Source organism: Mobula birostris, chromosome 2 (genome assembly GCF_030028105.1).
Source record: "Mobula birostris isolate sMobBir1 chromosome 2, sMobBir1.hap1, whole genome shotgun sequence".
Lineage (NCBI taxonomy): Eukaryota > Metazoa > Chordata > Chondrichthyes > Myliobatiformes > Myliobatidae > Mobula > Mobula birostris.
This window is the reverse complement of record NC_092371.1, coordinates 94,316,891-94,336,843: the sequence shown is the minus strand read 5'-3', so window position 1 is coordinate 94,336,843 and position 19,953 is coordinate 94,316,891. Positions and strand designations below refer to the sequence as shown.

The 19,953-nt window shown below is 39.2% G+C and overlaps 1 protein-coding gene across 1 annotated transcript in view; it reads left to right on the top strand.

Annotated features, from left to right (window-relative positions):
• Positions 1–19,953, top strand: part of rsph14 (radial spoke head 14 homolog) — a 786,151-nt gene that overhangs the window by 10,993 nt on the left and 755,205 nt on the right. The window contains exon 3 of the mRNA XM_072245220.1: positions 1,007–1,125. Coding sequence (XP_072101321.1) covers positions 1,007–1,125 — 119 coding nt within the window. The remainder of the gene's footprint in view (positions 1–1,006; positions 1,126–19,953) is intronic.

The following is a 19,953-nucleotide window of genomic DNA, read 5'->3' as shown; positions in this document are numbered from 1 at the left end:
AAGATCTAACTTGCTCCACACAATGTTGCTTCCCAAAGTTTGTATCAATATCAAGAGAAATATGAATTTTTCCTTTAAAGCAGATGCATACTGATGATAAATTATGGTCAGCACCTCTTATGCTGATTATCAGTTGTGGTTTGAGACTGAAGCAAATTTGCCACTCTGCACTGAGTTTCCAATTGTACATTTGTTTGATTTTGCTCCCTGTAACTTTTATATAGATCTAAATTGGCATCCTAATAACAGGAACCTCCCTGTGTATAACAGGAAGAGGTGCAGAGAAATACAATGGGAAACAGATCCATATCTCCCCTTCCCCCTCCTCTCCATCAATCTACCAAATGTTATTTGTATTGAGCAGTCCCAGAGGGGTTAGTGGAAAGGAAGTTTAGACTGGGACAATGATTTCTCGGTAAATTTTCTCATTTACTGCTGTTTTTCTGCCCCATTTTGGTTGGGATTGAAGAATATGATACTTGGCTTAAATATTCTATTTTGCTTTATTTGTTTTGAAGGAAAGGAGCAATGACAATGGGCTTGGAACATCTTGCCTTTCAAATATAAAGGAAACAGATACAAATCACTTTTCTGAGAAGGTTTGCTTATTATGACCAACAAAATAGAATTTAGGTGTATCATGTTGTTGTTGTTTATGAAATCAAACTGGAAAATTATCAGAAAATAATCTGTTATTCAAAGAATTATTAGTCCTGTTGCCTTGTGCCTGAAATGGTACTCAATAGACCAATGAATTTTTGTTTTTTCATGAGTGTGGGAGCATTTTATTTTTTATGAATTATTGATGTGTGCAAGTAGTTTAATTGCATAAACAGTAGCGAAAGAAATACTACAAATATATTTCCAAATATTAACTTTGTAAAATTTTAGCTAGTTGCCAAAAATGTGTTTGCATTGCTAACAAGAGCAAAACAGCTAATCTCATGTTAGTATTATAGATTTATTGCAGCATGTTAATTTTTATTCATTTTCTTTTCTCTTATAGGTTTGCAATTATGGAACATGAAGTAATTTTACCATTAGCTAATCTGCTCGATGATCCTGTGGACATTTGTCGTAGAAACATGCATTTGGCTCTAGAAATGCTCTCGGAGATTCCTGCAGGTAGGAATCTTAATTTGGCAGAGTGAGGAAAAAATAGTGTTTTGAGAAAGCTAAAGGCATAAATGTTTATGACTCAAACTGATATATTATGTTAGGACAATAGTGGTAAACTCTAGTGTTTGGAAAATGGAAATATTTCTAGTGTTGGCCTTTAAGACTAATTGGTGTTATTAATGTTATGATATGAATAATCCAAAAATATTTTTTCTTAATTGTGAAATTAGAATTTGTGTGTGGTGGTTTTCATTCTGTTCCTACTTGTCTGATGAGCAATTCGTTAATTGTGAACCATGATTTTTTAAAATATCTCTTGATAGGGATTGGCCCTAAACTGTGACATCATAACTTTTCTTGTAGAGGCATGAGTTGTGAAAGAATCTGTTAAGCTTTCCCCTATATTGCTCAGCCATTTGCTTGAAGATTATCTCCTATGCATTTTAGAGAAGGCAATGGAACAATCAGAGGCAATGTAACTGAAGAATTAATAAAGCTCTTAAAATGTCTTGCTTCTTAGTTTGTAAGAATAAAATTATTTTTATTAATTTATCATAAATTCAGATTTTGGTCAGTATGTGTCCAGACTGGAATTTGACAATGATTGTGCTATATGTATTGGCCAGTATTATAGAGTCTTACTAAAGGAAGCATGGACTAGATTACTTTTATTAGAAAATCTTAGCCTTTTGAAAGATTTATTTGGAATTAATAGCAGAAGATTATTGTGGTGAGATAATTATTGGTAAAAGGGCAATCAGTTAAACTTTCATTCTGTTACATTTTAGTCATGAATTGGTTGTAGCATGGTGTGCTTTGCAAGGAGACTGATCTAAGCAAAGATGTAAGCTTTCAAGAGGAAGTGACATATATTTGAATTTGAAGGATACCTATGGTAAGACATAATTGCATTTGTGAAGGGCCAATAATGACATCATTGATGATTGGGATCCTGGTATTCTATAAATTTTTGTTTGGGCTGAAAGCTTTGTGTATGATTTCATGCAACCACAGTAAAATCCTTGGAAATCATTCATCTTTACCTGTCTCTTGAAACTAACTGAGCTCAACACCACTGATCAAGACCAAGCATTTGAGATGTAAATCACTAGGCTGTAGCATATAAATATGTTTACAACTAGAGTAAACCTAAAGTGAATTACATTTTAGCAAATATAATCTCATTAATGCAGAGCGATATTAATTCTTTTGTCAAAATTGATACTTCCCATAGACTGAAGTGTCTATGCATTATATGTATTCTGATCATATTGAAATATTAACTCCATCGTAATCCTTCTTGGTTTGAATTTGTAATTAGGAAATCCAAGTTTGCCAGATTTATGTATTATTTTTGTTACATAGGAAGTTCAACCTGGGAGTTCAGTAATATTGTTGTGGTGACTGTCTATAATTACATTTTTGTCTGTTTCTATTTCCATATTGTCTTAATAAGATTTTATTTCAAACTTTTTTTGTTTTGCAATTCATTATAGGTTTTATTGAACAAAAATCAGTAATGACAATCCATATTTTCTGCAATTATATTTAGGAATTTTTTGACAGAAGTTTCCTATGCATTAGTTAATTCTTGGGATATAGGCAGTATATGTACTGGATTTGTAGCATACTATGTGGGGGGATTGCTTTTGAAATAAACAAGTCCCATGAAGTTCAAGTGCTCTGTCTGATTAAGTATAAAGCTTCTTTAAGAGTCAGAAATATAAAATATATTTTTAATTTTAATTTTTGCTAGCAATAGAAATCATAATTATGCATGACTGAATAATCTATAGTTGACAAATAATCCACAGTATATTACATAGTTTTATGTGTCTATCCAGGACAAATCTCTCAATGAAGATAAACTGTGATTTTCTCCATGGATTTTGAAAACCACAGATTTTTTTGAGGGATTTACCACAATGACTGCAAAATCTGTATTTTCTTTCTAGGCATATCTGTTTCAACATGTGAAGGAATAGCCTTTTTGTGTTTACGTTTATAAGGCAGTTTTACAGAACATGAATGTCTAGATATTGAATGCTGGGACCTGCACTTGAGACATTAGCTGCCTCTCTTTTCACAGATACTGTTTGGCATTTTCTCTTTTCATTTTGAATCAAACATTCTGCTTATTTTCAGTGCTATGTGATTGAAAATTGATTTAAACTTGAGAAAATCACATTTCTGGTTATTGCTGGGTCATTTCATCAATTGCAAAATTTGTGCACCTTGTTAGGCTTTAGTGCAGCACATGTAATGAAATTTGGGTATCAAATATACAATTTATGATGTCATGCAAAGGTGACATAAATTGGATTAATCTATCTGTGGCATGACAGATATTTGGCAGTTATAAATAATGCAGGTTAGCAACCTGCTACTTTCTCTTTTTGGTCAAAAATAGGATATCAAAGTTCGCATTTTGTTAAGTGAGAAATAACTACTTGTGTATTTTGCTTGATAAATTCCTCTAACTAATTTAGTGAGTGTCTCTGTGGTCGTACTGCTCACAGCATTTCCAGAATGGAAGCTTGAGACTAGAAATTGCAGGTAAGCCCAGCGAATGATGGAGTGATGTGTGAATGGAGAGGCATAGAAAAGTAGTCATTGTTTCCAGAGCTTTTAGAGGCTCCAAATTGTACGTTTTTCTCTCTGAAAAGCAGGCACAGGCTTTCATGGTAGTCATAACTAACTTAAATTATAGTCCAGTTGCAAATGCGTGCTTGGATCTTTCTGTATGTTAATGTTATAGCCAATTTCAAATGTTTAAATCATTTCAGATGACAGCTGTGCCACATGTAACATTTTCCTTCTCACTGCAGCATTTGGGAGGTTATTCAAGCTTGATGTTGAAGAGGATATGATTTAGCTTACATTTACGTGAGAGAGGAGGAGATGGCACTTTGCCTCCGGTAGTTTGATAACATTGCCAATTTTCCTAAGATCCAGGTTGCTGTTGACAGCACTCATTGCCATAGTGACAATCCTGAAGAATCCTGAGTTCTAAAGGATGAGAAAGGGCTTCTAATCTCTCGCTGTCCAAGGAGCCACTGATTATGAGAAAAATTTTCTTTTGGTCAATGCAATGTTTCCTGGAAGCTCACACAAGACATTAATTTATTTGTCACATTTACATTGAAGCATTGAACCATACAGTGAAATGCGTTGTTTTGCATCAACAATCAACACAGTTCAAGAATAGTGCTGGCGTAGCCTGCAAGTGTTGCCACACTTCCAGTGCCAACATAGCATGCCCATAAATCCTTAACCCTAACCCTTTTTGGAATGTGGGAGAAAAGTGGAAACCCACGTGCTCACAGGGAGAATATACAAACTCCTTAAAAACAGCGGCAGGAATTGAACTCCAATTGGTGATTACTGGTGCTATAAAATGATTAAACTACCCATACTTGGGTTACTGACATCTTTATGCTCTCTGACAATAACAGTTGAGCATCCCCCAATGAGAGCCATGGCATCTTAGAATATTAGTGGAGAAATTCAAAGATGACCTCAAGTTAAGATTCTACTATCCACACAAATACAGGACATACTATAGTGGACTGATGTGAAGGTTTTGTAGTTAGGACTATGCTCCATAACCATGCCAATAGGAGGGCACAGTAGAAGCCTGAAGCCAGTAGGTGAGGTGTCATGGAGTCAGGATTTGCAAGAGGAAGACCAGCAATTAGAGAATGAGAGTGACTTTGTTGGAGAGGCACCATTGGTGAATAAGTTGCTCCAACAAGATAAGGAGAAGCTCAGTGTGGAAGGGAGGCCATATTTCGTTGTGCTGATAGAGATTCTTAAATGGTCAGAAGATTTTTATTAAAATTTATCATAGTCACTGTTTTGACCCTTTCCATTATTTAATCATTCTCTTCTCCATGTTGACAGAACATAATATGAAAAAAATCTAACTTAACAAGTTAATGGTAGGAAAGTATAAGATCTTGTAATGATGGTTTGATATTCTAATAAGAAGCCACTGCTTTAACAGTAATGAAAAAACCCTTAAGAAACTTGTTCTGAGTCATGAAATTAAGTTGTAGTTATTTATCCAGATGGACACTCCAACCATTGGAGTAAACTAATCAATTTTCGCGAAGTAAAATGTTAATCCTCAATCAGCAGGAATCCCTGGGGCAAGTATACACTGAAACTCGTGATTTGTTGAAAAGCATACAGAAATGAGACAGGAGAAACTATACACTGCAAAGACTATATGAAGCTACGTTCAAAACCCGAAGTCTCTCAAATGAATTGTTTTTTTTGAATAGTAAGGCATGTCTTTTTCCATATCCTTCAATTTCAGTTGAATTTAGTACCGATCAATAAAATTGCTATGCTTTCAGTTCTTCACTAAATTTTGTTTTGGTTTGTTATTGTATGCTTAGAATACATAATTGCTTTTAAATTTTGTTCGTTCTTCCTTCTTCTCAAAATCTCTTTTGTCCCTTTTACATGATTACTTTCCGTTATTCCCAATGATAGATCTGTACTCCTCTTGCGGTTCTTTACAGCTAGACGAAGAAGATTATCTGCATTATTGAGCCTGTGTTGAGAAGCACCTTGAACAAGTATTAATTTGCCAGAATATGGACTTGCCTCATTTAACTTAACCATAGTTTCTTAAGTTCAATCTTTAACACACTATTACATAAACGCATACCTTGAAATTGAATAACACATATCCACCTCATTAAATTATTAGATTTCTTTTGAAGGCTCATCACTCTATAATTCGAAAGTTGAGGTCCAAGTCCTTGATCCTTTTTGTTTCATTTTTCCTTGAAATTGAATTACATGTAATGCCCTGGTTAAGATTTCTACTGCAAAGCTGTGAGATATTTTTATTTTAGCAGTTTTCTGCAAAAGCAGAGTCCTTTGTCAGTAAGAGTGTTTCACCTTTGGCTAAAGGTAAGAAGCTATTTTGCCCAACTTAGGAATGTGTCAGTCAATCAGGATTGTCTTGGTACGTGTTCTAACATTTTGCCCAATGGGATGCTATGGAACATTCGCCAGAGTTGGGCGGGATCAGATTTCTGAAGGACAGTAGTCTGGTTTGGGATCTTTTGGTGGAAGATGCAGAGCAGGGCACAAAGGAGGATGCCCGGAGAATGCTGCTCAAGTGAGAGACCCTGTTGTAAGAAGTGCTTTGTGCGGATGAATGGTTCCAAGGAAGAAGTGTCTGTACTCCTCCATTAGCCAGTTCTTTTGAGATGGTCTTTGAAGGAAGTTTGAACTGTGGCTGATGTCTTTCACGCAGAGCGTGGGTTCAGCGCATGAGTAAAGCAATACATCTGACTACTCTAGAAATGAGCTCTAATGTTGATGTGCACATTGGACTGGTTTAACTGTAATGGGCTCTTTTATTTTTCTGTTAACTGTTGAAGTTGAAATATTGGTAAATATATTTCCTTTGTAATTTTATGCTGGTGTACAATCTGTTATTTTCCTGGTGAACGATAACTTTGCATAGGGCAGTATTTACACAGCATTCATGACAATCAGTGTTCCTCCCTCGAACATTCCAACTTTCCTGCTTGAGTGAGCCCCAAATCATACCGACCCTAGATGTATATTGCTTATGAAAGGTATCCGTCTCACAGCTGAGTCATGTGGCTGTTGACACAGGTAGCCAGCGAGCCAAGTTTCTATATGAGCCCAGTGAGAATGTTGCATACATAACCCAAAAATGTAGTGCTGTTAATTCACATTTTAGGCAGTTATTTCCATTTCACAACTTGTTATTTTGTCAGAATATATAATAGTTTAAATAATAGCAGAAAGTTTAAAATAGTTGTTTGTAACTTTGTGATTGTGTTTGTTGTAAACTCCCATGAAACTCTTGAGCAGAACTTATCCATAGAAACTGATAATCTTCCAATACTTGAATAAAAAGGAAAATGCAGAATAATATCTGAATGGAAATTAAAAAATGGGAATAGTTAGCAACTCAAGGATTTGTAAAAAAATGCTACCTTATTGTTCAAATGTCTGAACACGTATAATATTCTAACAAGCTTTTAGAATGCAGCTTTTTTGGTTACTATATGTTTGCCTCCCGGAAAGGCAAACATATAGTAACCCAAGAAAGCTGTTAGAGCATTCTTGGAGTTAGCACATTTAGCAAGTAACTTCTGTGACTGAAGTCAGCTGCCAATTTTCTGATGCAAATATAAACAACTGGTTTTCCCTCCTCTCCTCTCCCCCTCCCACTACGCCATCCCCCTCACCACTCCCCACACCCTTCCCACCTTTCTCTCCCACTCCCCTTCTCCCTCCCTTCCCCTTCTCCCTCACCTCCCCTCCCCTCCCTACCCCCTTCTCCCTCCCCCTCCCCTCCTCTCCCTACTCCCTTCTCCCTCCCCTCCCCTTCTCCCTCCACTCCCCTCCCTATCTCCTTCTTCCTCCCCTCCCCCTCTCCCTTACCCCACTCAACTCCTTAACCCCTCTCCTCCCCTCTCCCCTCCCTCCCCTTCTCCCTCCCCTCCCCTTCTCCCTCCCCTCCCCTTCTCCCCCTCCCCTCCCCTTCTCCCCCTTCCCCCTTACCCCACTCAACTCCTTAACCCCTCTCCTCCTCCTCCCCTCCTCCCATCTCCCCCTCTCTCTCACCATCTCTGTCTCTCCCTCCCTCTCCCCTCTCTCCTCTCCTCTCCCCTCTCTCCTCTCCTCTCCCTCCCCCTTCTCCCTCACCTCCCCTCCCCATCTCCCTCCTCTCCCTATCTCCCACCCCTCCCCTTACCCCACTCAACTCCTTAACCGCTCTCCCCTTCCTTCTCTCTCCTTACCCCCTCCCCTCCTCCCACTCTTCCCTCTCCCTTTCCTCCTCCCTCCCCCCTTCTCCTCCCACCCTCCTCCTCCACCCTCTACCCTCCTCCCCTCCCCTTCTCCCTCCTCCCCACTCATCCCCCTCTCCCCCCTTCCCTCTCTTCCCCCTCCCCCTCACTTCCCCTCTAGAAGTTATTTGCCTGGCAGCAGGCCTCAGGCTCTTCCACCTCCTCTCTGCAGGCCATCTCATCATTGTTGGTGATGAGCCCTACTACTGTCGTGTCATTGGCAAACTTGACAGTGGGATTACTCAGTTGAATCATGTGTCAGCAGTGTGTATAGCAGTGGGCTCAGTACACAGTCCTGGGGGCACCTGTGTTGAGAATGATGGGGAGGGAGGAGTGGTTGTGCATGGTGACTATCTGACACCCAGTTGCACAAGGAGCAGGCATTTGTTTACCAAGGTCTGTGGGACAATAGTATTGAATGCTGAACTGAAATCTAGAAACAGCATTTTGACATAAGACAGTAGTTTCTAGGTGTGCCAGGGCTAGGTGCATGACAGATGCTATGGCATCTGTTGTTGTGCATTTCTGTCAGTAAGCATATTGGTGAGTGTTGGTAAGCATATTCCTTGCACAATTTGTGAAATTGAGATAAATTTTTCAGAAATATCACAGTGGAGGTTTGTAGATAGAATCATGCACTAAAACAAACATAAGAGGTAATCATTAGCCACTTATTGAAAATATTTTTAATTGCAGACATCCCACCTCTCCTGGAAGTTCTGGAAGTCTCTCGCATATTGATAGTGGCTCCCTGGTGCCTGGAAATTATATACAATATCCTGGAAATTGAGTTTTTGGAGAGGGAGAGTGAGAGCGAGAGCGAGCATCCTGATTAGTCTCTCTTTGTGCTAAGTAGACCTATCAGTTTTCTCTGTGGGTGGGCTTTACAGTCGACCTCAAAAATAACGACAGTGTTGCTCGCTGCACTGTTTGCAACAGTGACTTTTCTACTGCCCATGGTGGGTTCAAATGTAGAAGACATGTTGAGGTGAGTTTAACAGGTGTCATTCGTTCATTATGTGGCGAAAGAGGGTTACAAAAAGTACACATAGATTAAGATGTTAACTGTCCTGTGCTGGCACCAGTGGGATCAACAGTTGATCTGCCACCTGCCTTCAGGAGAAAGAGAGATAAGGAAGACAATGGAGCAGCATTTGGAAATGTTAATGAAGAGACGAGAGAGTTTAATGGAAGGAGACACCGGTCTGAGAACTGTCAAGATCGGCTCCTGTTTGAACCCTGAACTGTTTGAAGTGTGATGGACAGGCGATACCCCAGCAGGGGGATAAAAAGGGACAGGTTCACTAAGGCAGGACACACGACACCACGAGGTAATGAGACCCTGGAAGCGGTGCGCCTCCCACAAGTCGGTGGGAGTTTTGGAGGGCTGGTCACTGGACCAAGACATAGACACACAGGGTGGAAAGGTACGATCGGCGGGAACCTGGTGTGTGTCCGCCCTTGCCTGGGTGCCAGGTTCACTGCAGAGGAACGATCGTATCTGAAACGGAGGGGTCACAGTTGGTGACCTCAGAAGACATTACAAAGGGCTCGCCTGAAAGATGACTGTGAGGAATATCGAAGGTCTGTTTGGAATCCGATTTGAATATTCATTCGCTCTCTCTCTCTCTCTCCCACGGCGACGACGATTACTGCGAACTGAACTAAACTGAACTTTGTCACTTTGAAACTGGTCATTTACCCCTAGACGACGATAGAGCTTGATTGATCCTATTATCCTAGTTCTGTGTACATGTGTGTTTATTCATTGCTAACCTGTTGCATTTATATCCTTACTATTAGAGTACTGTGTTGCTTATTTCTTTAATAAGACTTTCTTAGTTCCAGTAATCCAGACTCCAACTGAGTGATCCATTTCTGCTGGTTTGGCAACCCAGTTACAGGGTATGTAACAATTAGCATAGCTAATGTTATTTAAACTAGCTGGCTAGCTGCTAAGGAGCTACTCTATTGATGTTCTATGTGATGAGACCAAACTCCCTGTAGATTTGCTTAAAGTTGTAATAGAATAAACATGATAATATAAGTACATATTTTAATGTCACATTTTCTGCATATACCCAACTTGGTTTACAGATTAGACAAAATCACTAAACAAAGTATTACATACACCCTTGGAGGTCGACTGCAGGGCGGGGGGGATATGGGGTCGTGGGGGGGGCGGGGCTGCTACCTCCCTGAAATGAGTTTTTGCAGGGTGAGATGTCTGTGTAATTGCCATGCTAATCACAGCAAAGTCAGATTAGCCATCTGCCTAGGTCGGGCCTTCCCTCTAAAATTAGTTGCTGGAGAAGAACGACACTTATAAGAGAGGCTACTGTGACCCCAAGAGTCATTGAGTGTCCTGCAGAAGTCAGTGGCTGCAACTGGAGATGAAGTTAATGGCTCCACAGTCACTAAGGCCATGCACAAAAGGGCATTTATGGAAGAGTGGCAAGGAAGTATCGCTGTGATGATTGTACGTTCTAGTACCAATTGTTTGGCGACAATAAAGTATAAAGTATAAAGGAAGAAGCCCTGGCTAAAAAAAGCATATCCTTGCCTGTAAAGACTTTGCAAAGTGATAATTAGAAGATACTGTAAAGATGTGGAATAAGGTCTTGTGGTCAGATGGGACTAAAGTAGAACTTTTTGGTTTAAGCTGTACATCTAATACTGCACATAAGACAGGTAACATTATCCTGACTGTAAAGTATACTGGAGGTAGCGTAGCATCATGCAATAGCGATGCTTTTCAGCAACAGGGAACTGAAAGTCTGGTCAGGATTAATGAGAAGATAAATGCTGCTAAATACAGAGAGATCCTGGATAAAAATTTTGTTAGCCTCTGCCAGAAAGTTTAAAGTTCATCTTTGCAGGACAACAACCCAAAGCACACTGCCAGAGCAGCCATGGAGTGTCTTAAACTGAAGAAAATTGATGTCCTTGAGTGGCCCAGTCAGGGTCCTGACCTTAACCTGATCAAACATCTCTGACAAGACCTCAAGATTGCTGTTGAGTGCTGCTCCCCAACTAACCTGGCACGGCTTGAGCAATTTTGCAAGGAGGAATGAGCAAATCACGTTGTGCAAAGCTAATAGAGACTAATCCGAAAGACTTCTGGCTGTAATAGCTATGAGAGGTGGTTGAACTAAGTACCGAAAAAAGGGAGATGAATACTTTTGAACTCCTGACTTTCAGTTTTTGAATTATTATTTTTTCATGCTTTACTATTTTCCCTTGGGCTCTACTGTGAAAACGGAGCATGTGATTCACAAATAAAAATTATCAGTTAAATCGATCTAAATCTCAAATTATAATACTCATTTATGTGAACAAAGGGTTAGTGGCTGAATACTTTTACAAGGCATTGTAAGTGTATGATGTAGTGCTGTTTCAGCAAACTGGGAAATGCAATGTGATCTTCTTTGACAGCTTAGAAAGATCCTGAGGTGAGGAAGTTTAGAGTTATTGATGTCCATGAGAACAGGTATAAGAATATGGCTGAAGGTCTTCACAGGAGGTTCTGATGAAAAATCATCAACCTAAAACTTTAATATTTTTCTCTCCTCAGATGCTGCCTGACCTGCTGAGTAGTTCCAACATTTTCTGTTTGATCTTCAGATTCTTTATTATCTGCAGTATTTTGTCTTTTCCAAGTCAAGTTTCCTGATGTCAGGAATGTCCCAGAAATAGTGAAAAGATCTACTGTGATATGTTACTGAAACAGTGTTTTCTATTACTGTATTTCTATTGTGGAATAGCTACTTTCATTGGATCTGCCACTGACTATAAACTCAACATACAATATTTCTGTTCTGCACTCTTTCTTTTGCGGATCTTAGAAGGTGTGGTTGAGGTTCTTTTCTCTGTTTGGTTCTTGCTGCCTTAGGTTGAACTCTGCTGCCTTGTGGAAGAAAGTGGGATGTGTTCCAATTAATGTATGGTTTATCTTACAGTGGATGCATTTGTTTAATTTGCAATTTATAAAATGTGTGAATTTCATCCGAATTAATGTTACCTTTTAAATTTTATACATACAATCTGGTTGTCTTGCATAATTTAGCATTTATTACCAAATTTATTGAATATTTGGTATTTAATTATGGTTATTTCCTGTAACTGCCTGCAAACTCACTCATCATTTTTAATATCTTTTGCAGTACAATTGAGTAACATAGTAACAGAGCTGCAGTGATTTCATATTTAAACTTGTGGGCTCGTTCTTGTGGGAAATGCGAACTAAAGTGAAACAAATTTTGTGCTGCCTGCAAAGCATTTCAAGATTCTAACATGTATTTGGAAGCCTATAAGAAATAGTGCAATATCTGTGTATAATTTAATTAAGTATGTTGTAAATAAATCCATAAGATAGAAGCATGAGAAATGCTATTCATAATGTACTTCTTGGATCTGTGAACTTTGTGTTCTTTTTTTTAATCTACTATGTACTTGTAGGCTCAGATGAGGAAATAAGTATCATTAAGAACCAAAGTCAATTAAATTAGTACAGATTTAATGATAGTTATTATAAACTAATAGCAATTCTTAACGTGTTAAAAAGACGAAACAATTGCAATTTCAATTTCTTTCATGGTTATCAAGTATTTGACTTATAGTAAGTGTCTAATTCATGAGGTTAGTGTTTCATCATATGTAATGGTACAACATAGGTGGCGTTTGTTATTCAAACTTTTAGATGTCAGTGGAAATAAATACTATATGGGGTGTCATAGGGTGTATTGCAAATGCTGATGCAATATCCATGACCACCCAAGGCAAATTTCTACTCCATAATGCATTAGTGACTTTATTTTCTATTTTCTTCTATTTTACTCTTTGTCAGGCCATATGCTTTCTAATATGTCATCAGCAATGAGGATAGGTTGATTTATGTGAGTGACTGGTATGCCATTAGAATGCTGCAGTTAACTGTTACAAGGTGAATGTGACAGGATTTTTTTTTCCTTTTCATTCCTTTTGTGATGATTTACTGTATTTTGTTTTTAGGTATGTCGGTTGGAAGCAAAAGTCCATACTGGTGTTACTATTGAATAAGTGAAATAAATTGTGAAGGATAGGGTTAGATTTCTGGGAAGAGTCGAACTGCAATACTAAATTCAAAATAAGTTAAACACATAGTTAGTTATGTTAGTATTTATACTACCAGTTTCCCATATGATTATCATCAATTCACAACTTCAAATTCAGTGAAAGGAACAATCCAGGCATGTAAGTTAAATCACTTGGAATGAAGAAAAATAGTGTTTCAATATAAAATAGGAAGTCATATGGTGCTTTGATAGATGTTTTGCTGGGAACCCTGAGGACTGGATGGGAAATAACATGAAGACATAGGAGTGGAATTGGGCCATTCAGCTCATCCTTCCATAGCAGTGGAACAATAAGCTCATTAGGAAACTAAGGAAGTGTGGTTGGATGAAAAAGAGGTTGATATGGGTGTTGAAACCACTGCAGTATGCAGTTTAATGATCAGAGCTCAAAGGTTGATAGGAAATACACTCAAACCTTAAGTAGAGTGCCACGGAGACTGAGAATTAGATGTCACCCACCAACAATATTGTAATCATCAGCCACAGAAGTGGTAATAGCAGGGGTCAACAAAACTTAGTCATTGGAAAGTGGGGACTGTGGGCATCTAAAGTACCTGGAGAAGGAATTGGCTATTAGGCATTTGCATGGTATATGCAGCATTTATTCACGTTGATTTCATATCAACCGCGACTGAATAATGAATATATTTATTGTTAACTTTATTTCCCATGAGAGAACAGACTCGTGTATTTTAGATGAAAAGGAAGAGTAAAGATTTGTTGTTTCAGGAATGCTTATGTTTTATATTTTTATTCTGTATATGTTTCATCATTTGATGCAATTAAATATTATTTCTTTGGACTGTGTTCTAGTGTTGTTCATGCTTGACTGTTGTTGGCAAATTGTGATGAATTGGAAGACCTAAAATGATAGTGATTGGGAGGTGAGAAGTGTGGGGTGATGGGAGGAGAGTGAATACAATTCTTTATTATCATGCTTTAGTCCCAGTGAAAAAGGAAACTAGTGAGAAAAATGGCTCTAGCAAAAGGCTGTGAAATAGTTACTCTGATGAAGCCTGTGAAATTCATAAATAGGGTGTTCCTGGTAGTTTGGCACCTCTCACCACCTCATCTTCCTCCTTTTCCTTCTTCCTCTTCCTCTTTTTTCTTCTTCCTCTTCCTGTGTCTTTTTGTGCTCAGCTTTGGACCTGCAGATGGCTGCACACCATATTTACACTGGATACTGTGGACTGGTGTATACTGAAGGGCACTTTCAGAGCTGTTTGGGTAGCTGGAGTGCATCTTCTCCATGATAATTAGTTGTTTAATGACACATTTGATGATACTGCTGCTCATTATGATGCTTCTGTGCCTAATATGGATTTTTGAAAAGTTTCCTCAAGCATATTAAAGTAGGTTTTGTATCTCTCTAAGTGGTCAGCAAATCCTCCAGTCTTTGGAAAGGGTTTGAAAGTATCATGGCAACATCCTAGAGAATATTATGAGCACCTGAAATATGTTTTTTGTAGTTGCACACCAGATCTGAAATGCTGGAGTGGACTTCTTAGTAGTTGATTTATCTGTTGATACAAGTGTGTAGTCATTATTGCCATCGATCTTGTAGAAGCCAGCCAAAGCCATAAATTTGAGCATGTGTTCATATAATTGACATATCAGAATGGGAATGGGACGTGGAATTAAAATGTGTGGCCACTGGGAGGTCCTGCCCTTACACTTCCTCCCTCACCACTATTCAGGGCCCCAGACAGTCCTTCCAGGTGAGGCAACACTTTACCTGTGAGTCAGTTGGTGTGATATACTGTGTCCGGTGCTCCCGGTGCGGCCTTCTGTATATTGGTGAGACCTGACGCAGACTGGGAGACCGTTTCGCTGAACACCTATGCTCTGTCCACCAGAGGAAGCAGGATCTCCCAGTGGCCACACATTTTAATTCCACATCCCATTCCCATTCTGATATGTCTACCCATGGCCTCCTCTATTGTCGAGATGAAACCACACTCGGGTTGGAGGAACAACACCTTATATTCCGTCTGGGTAGCCTCCAACCTGATGGCATGAACATTGAGTTCTCTAACTTCCGCTAATGGCCCCCCTCCCCTTCATACCCCATCCCCTGCTTTATTTATTTATGTATTATTCTCTCCATGTTGGTGAATAATAACACCATTTTCAACTGCAGCTGTGCTGGGATTGGAGTTACCTACATATTTGTCTAGCTTAAGACAAAGGGGATAGCTCTTGAGCGAGGGCAGAATAAAGGTATATGTGATATTAGATGATCAGAACAATGTGTCTTTGACAACATCAACATTCTTTGACATATTCAGTATTCAAAGTTCTTTTCCCCCATAGACATGTTCAGGAACATTAGAAGTTGCTGGCAGGAGAGCCAGTGGATTTGTTATGGAGTGAGTAGGAGGAGAGTTCTGTTTACCCTGGTCAAGCCTCATTGAATGTGCCTATATTCCCAACAACAGTGATGAAATCCCAGCCCCTAAAGCTACACACAGTTATTTACTTCTTAAGGCCACAGCTGACCCTTCAGTTGAGATTCTCCTGTTGCTTGGCAGAGACCATCTGAGTACATAAGATATGTGAACAGTACAATGGTTGGCACAATGTACCTTATGCTCAACTATGGGTCTTAGTAGTGAAGTCTGCCTTGATGGTGCTCATCAGCCCACTGTCAGCACATTTAAGAGAACGGATGCCCAAGATTCTGTGAGAGTAGAGTCTGTATGAAAGAGAAGATTGTAGGTTAGCAAGCCAGGCACATTGACATACTTACTCTTGCTCAACCGGATTTAGGCAAGCTGGTTTTCTGTCACTTGGAAGATGATTATAAGCTGGTGACTTTCATTGAAGATGAGATTTTCCTTCAAATCATGAACAACGAGTTAGCAAAGGTGAGTCAATGGTAGGGTAGCTCCCCTTCCTTTCTGCTCTTCATGACAACTCCTACCAGACAACAGAAAGCAGACCCTTAGTCAACTCATGTCCCTCAGCTGCACATTGAGAAGGAAACCAGAAATGAAAAATCATTACGTGGAGTTCATGGAGAGACTCTTCAGAAAAAACATGCTGAGCTAGCTCCTCTACCAGATCCCAACAAAAAAGAAATGGTATTTGCCCAACATTGGTGTTTACCATCCCCATAAATCTGTACAAATATGAACTACCTTTGATGCAATTGCACAGTTCAAAGGCATATCACTGAACAATATGCTCTTGCGGGGTCCAGACCTCAATATCAGTCTCTCTCAGGGTACTCATACGCTTCAGAACTGAGTCCATCACAGTCATGGCAGACATTGATCAAATGTTCTTCATCTTCCTAGTGAGAGAAGATCATCGAGATTACCTCAAATTCTTGTGTGACCACCAACTAGATAATGAGATTCTGGAGTTCTGCATGGGAGTTCATGTATTTGGTAACTGTTCCTCATCAGCTGTAGCAACTGTTTTGTATTTCCAAACCATAAAAACTAATTGAAAGGAAATCAAAGGAGCCAGGAATGTGAGTCTAACTTCACTTTTACTTTAAGTGATGCACGTATGACTTGGTGGTGTAATAACACAGCGGTGTAGTGACACATATATCTCGCAATGCATTATGTAAACAACAAAGAATGATTAATCAACTAATATATTTACAATATTACTCAAATATTACTGAAATATTAAATTCACAACACTATTCAACAGTGTTGAGGTCGTGCAACATTTCCCATCTGAAGATCTAGCCAAAGGTCTACACAATCTTGATCTTGGACAGGACCTCCCTCCTATTAAGCTTAGTCTGCATCTTGGATGAGACTTCATTACTGACACCCTTACGTTCCAAGTCACTGATACCAAAAGATCCTTTACATGTTGTGGCATGCTATTAACAATCAACAGCTTATTTGACTCTCATAGATTTTCTGCTCCTGTCAGTAATCAGGTGCACTTCATGTTAAGAGAGTTGACCTCAGACACTTGTGGATGGGATGTCCCACTCCCTGAAGAGAAACATTAGCAGCAGTCATGTTCTTCCCTTCAGGATCTTGAAGGTTTGAAGATTCCAAGAACCTATACAATAATTCCACAGTTTACGGCACAAAAGAAAGAGGTTTACATCTTCTGAGATACGTCAGCTAAAGCTTTTACTGCTGTTGCTTACCTGAAGGTCACAGATGCTGTGACCTTCTGGGCAAGGCAAAGCTTGCTCCCAAACCAAATCTCACTATGTCAAGGTATGATCTTGTTGTTGCTGTTCTAGCAGTTGAGATGGCAGACATGATATCCGAAGAACTGCACACAGATCTAGATGATGTAAGTTCTTTACTGACAGCAAAGTTGTGTTCAGTTATATATTTAATGAAACAAGATTCTATATTTATGTACATAATAGGATCCAACATGTCAGACAATGAACTGAGAAGAGCTGATGGAGCTACGTTCCTGCTGATCCCAACCTGGCTGATCATGCCACAAGAGGGCTCCAAGCTAATCAGCTCACCCTCTCTTCATGGTTAACTGGCCCAGCATTTCTTGCTGATCTTCACCGGGGACATCATTGAAGCCAACATTTTCAAAGTGAGAACAGTTAACAGTCTCTGAGGCTATCCTTTTACTAAATGATTATTTTACTTAAAAAATGAAATGATTATTTTACTTTTAGTTTCAGTAGTTAAGCTTGACATCCTGTGGATGGCAGGCAGGGAGTGTTCTGGCCTGTAGAGGTACAGCTCATTTTGTTTGAACATTACTTTGCACGCTTAAGATTTTAAAAATATAATTTCCTGTGCAGGTTAGTTTTGATTCTATTTGACACATACAGTGGGAGGACATTCATCTCCATCCACTCTTTATTTGCCCTTGAAACAGCAATATCTTTTCACAAGTAAAGTCTCATTAAAAACCTTGAAGAAAGCTCTGTCTTGGTAACTTTGAAAAGGTATTTAACTCATTGCATAGTGTTGTATGTATGCACTATGAGCGCAGTAGAGGGCATGAGGCTAGCGTTGAGAAAGGGATAAGATGCAGTAAGGTGTCATCAAAGTAGGGTCTGAAAGTGCATTTAGAATATTTCTTTTAAATAACTTTGTTCTTTTCTGAGAATCCTTCATTGGTCTCTTTATAAACGACTTTCATATATATAGTCCTTTTGGCGACAATGGAATGTTCCAAAGCTATCGATAGCCATCAGTATCTTTGAAATTGAGTCTTAATGTCAAAAAAGCACTAAAGACTACTTGTAAACCTGCTTTATAACTGAAACTAGTCTATGGTGCAATGGTGCACTAAAGCGCAATATATTTCAAAGACCATAATTTATATTAATTAAATATATTTGAGCTCCAAACTGTAGGTTACATTCATATTTTTAAGGGCTGTAAACAAACGAAGGAATGAGTTAACACATTCAGATTGCGGAGTAATACACACGATTTGCTGGGGGAGCTCAGCAGGTCCAGCAGTATCTATGGATGGGGACGTTTCAGGCTGAGACCCTTCATCAGGACTGGAAAGGAAGGGGGAAGGAATGAGAATGACAAGAGGGAGGGGAGGAAGATGGAAGGAAGGGGATGAAGTAAAGAGCTGAGAAGTTGATTGGTAGAAGAGAGAAAGGGCTGGAGAAGGGAGAATCTGATAGGACAGGACAGGACAGAAGACCATGGAAGTAAAGGAGGGTGAAGGAGTACTAGAGAAGGGTGATGGGCAGGTAGGTAGAGAAGGTATGAGGGGGAAACAAGAATGAGGAATGGGGAAATTGCTGAAGGGGGGGCGGAGAACAATTACCAGAAGTTTGGGAAATCAGTGTTCATGTCATCACATTGGAGGCTATCTAGATGGAATATAGTGTCTTGCTCCTTTAACCTATGTGTGGCCTCATCGTGGCAGTAGAGGAGGCCATGGACTGACATGGTGAAATGGGAATGAGTAGTAGAATTGAAATGGGGTGGCCACAGGGAAATCCCGCTTTTTGTGGTGGATGGAGCGAAGGTGCTGGTTGAAGTGATCTCCCAATCTATGTTGGGTCTCTGGGAAAAAGGCCCACTTGTTTATATGATTTTTAAAGTAATTACTTTGGATTTCACTCCCCCACAGGTTTTACTAAGGCAGCCTTTTCCATTCTAAGGACTTTTTGGCTTTTATTTACCACGTTTTCACTATGATTACCTGAATAAAAATGTGGTAAGTAGCAGTCAGTAAGTCTTTAGATGTTCTCTGATGTTTTATCAATGATTCACCAATTGAATCTGCTGCTTGCTATTTCCTGCTAAAATTATCCTCATTTAGAACATGGTTTTGAGTATGATTTCTATCAGTTCACCAGAAACTCCGTAGGATTCAATCACCCTATAATAATGATTATGGACACTTGAAAATGTCAAGCTATTCTCACTTTGAGATGAATCATTTTTATCCTGGATCCTGTCTACCAAATGATTTAGAAAAATGATCATTACAGATACATTCATTGTTTATCTACTCTTTCAGATTGATCATGGTCTTTATTTTTAGTTTTCTCGCTTGTGCTAAGATTGTAATGTAATTATAATTGTGAACATTTTCCGATTCTTTTCTGCCATTCTGATTGCTTCAGAATATAGATGGCCAATGGCAATATTAGGGTAAAAGGTACAATTTTCAAGAGAGTGCTGGAGAAATAAAGGACTAGGCTATCCTTGGAGCAGAAAAAGACAAAAGACTGGTAAAGACAAATGTAGGTCCCCTACAGACAGAAACAGGTGAATTGATTATGGGGAGCAAGGACATGGCAGACCAATTGAATAATTACTTTGGTTCTGTCTTCACTAAGGAGGACATAAATAATCTTCCAGAAATAGTAGGGGACAGAGGGTCCAGTGAGATGGAGGAACTGAGCGAAATACATGTTAGTAGGGAAGTGGTGTTAGGTAAAT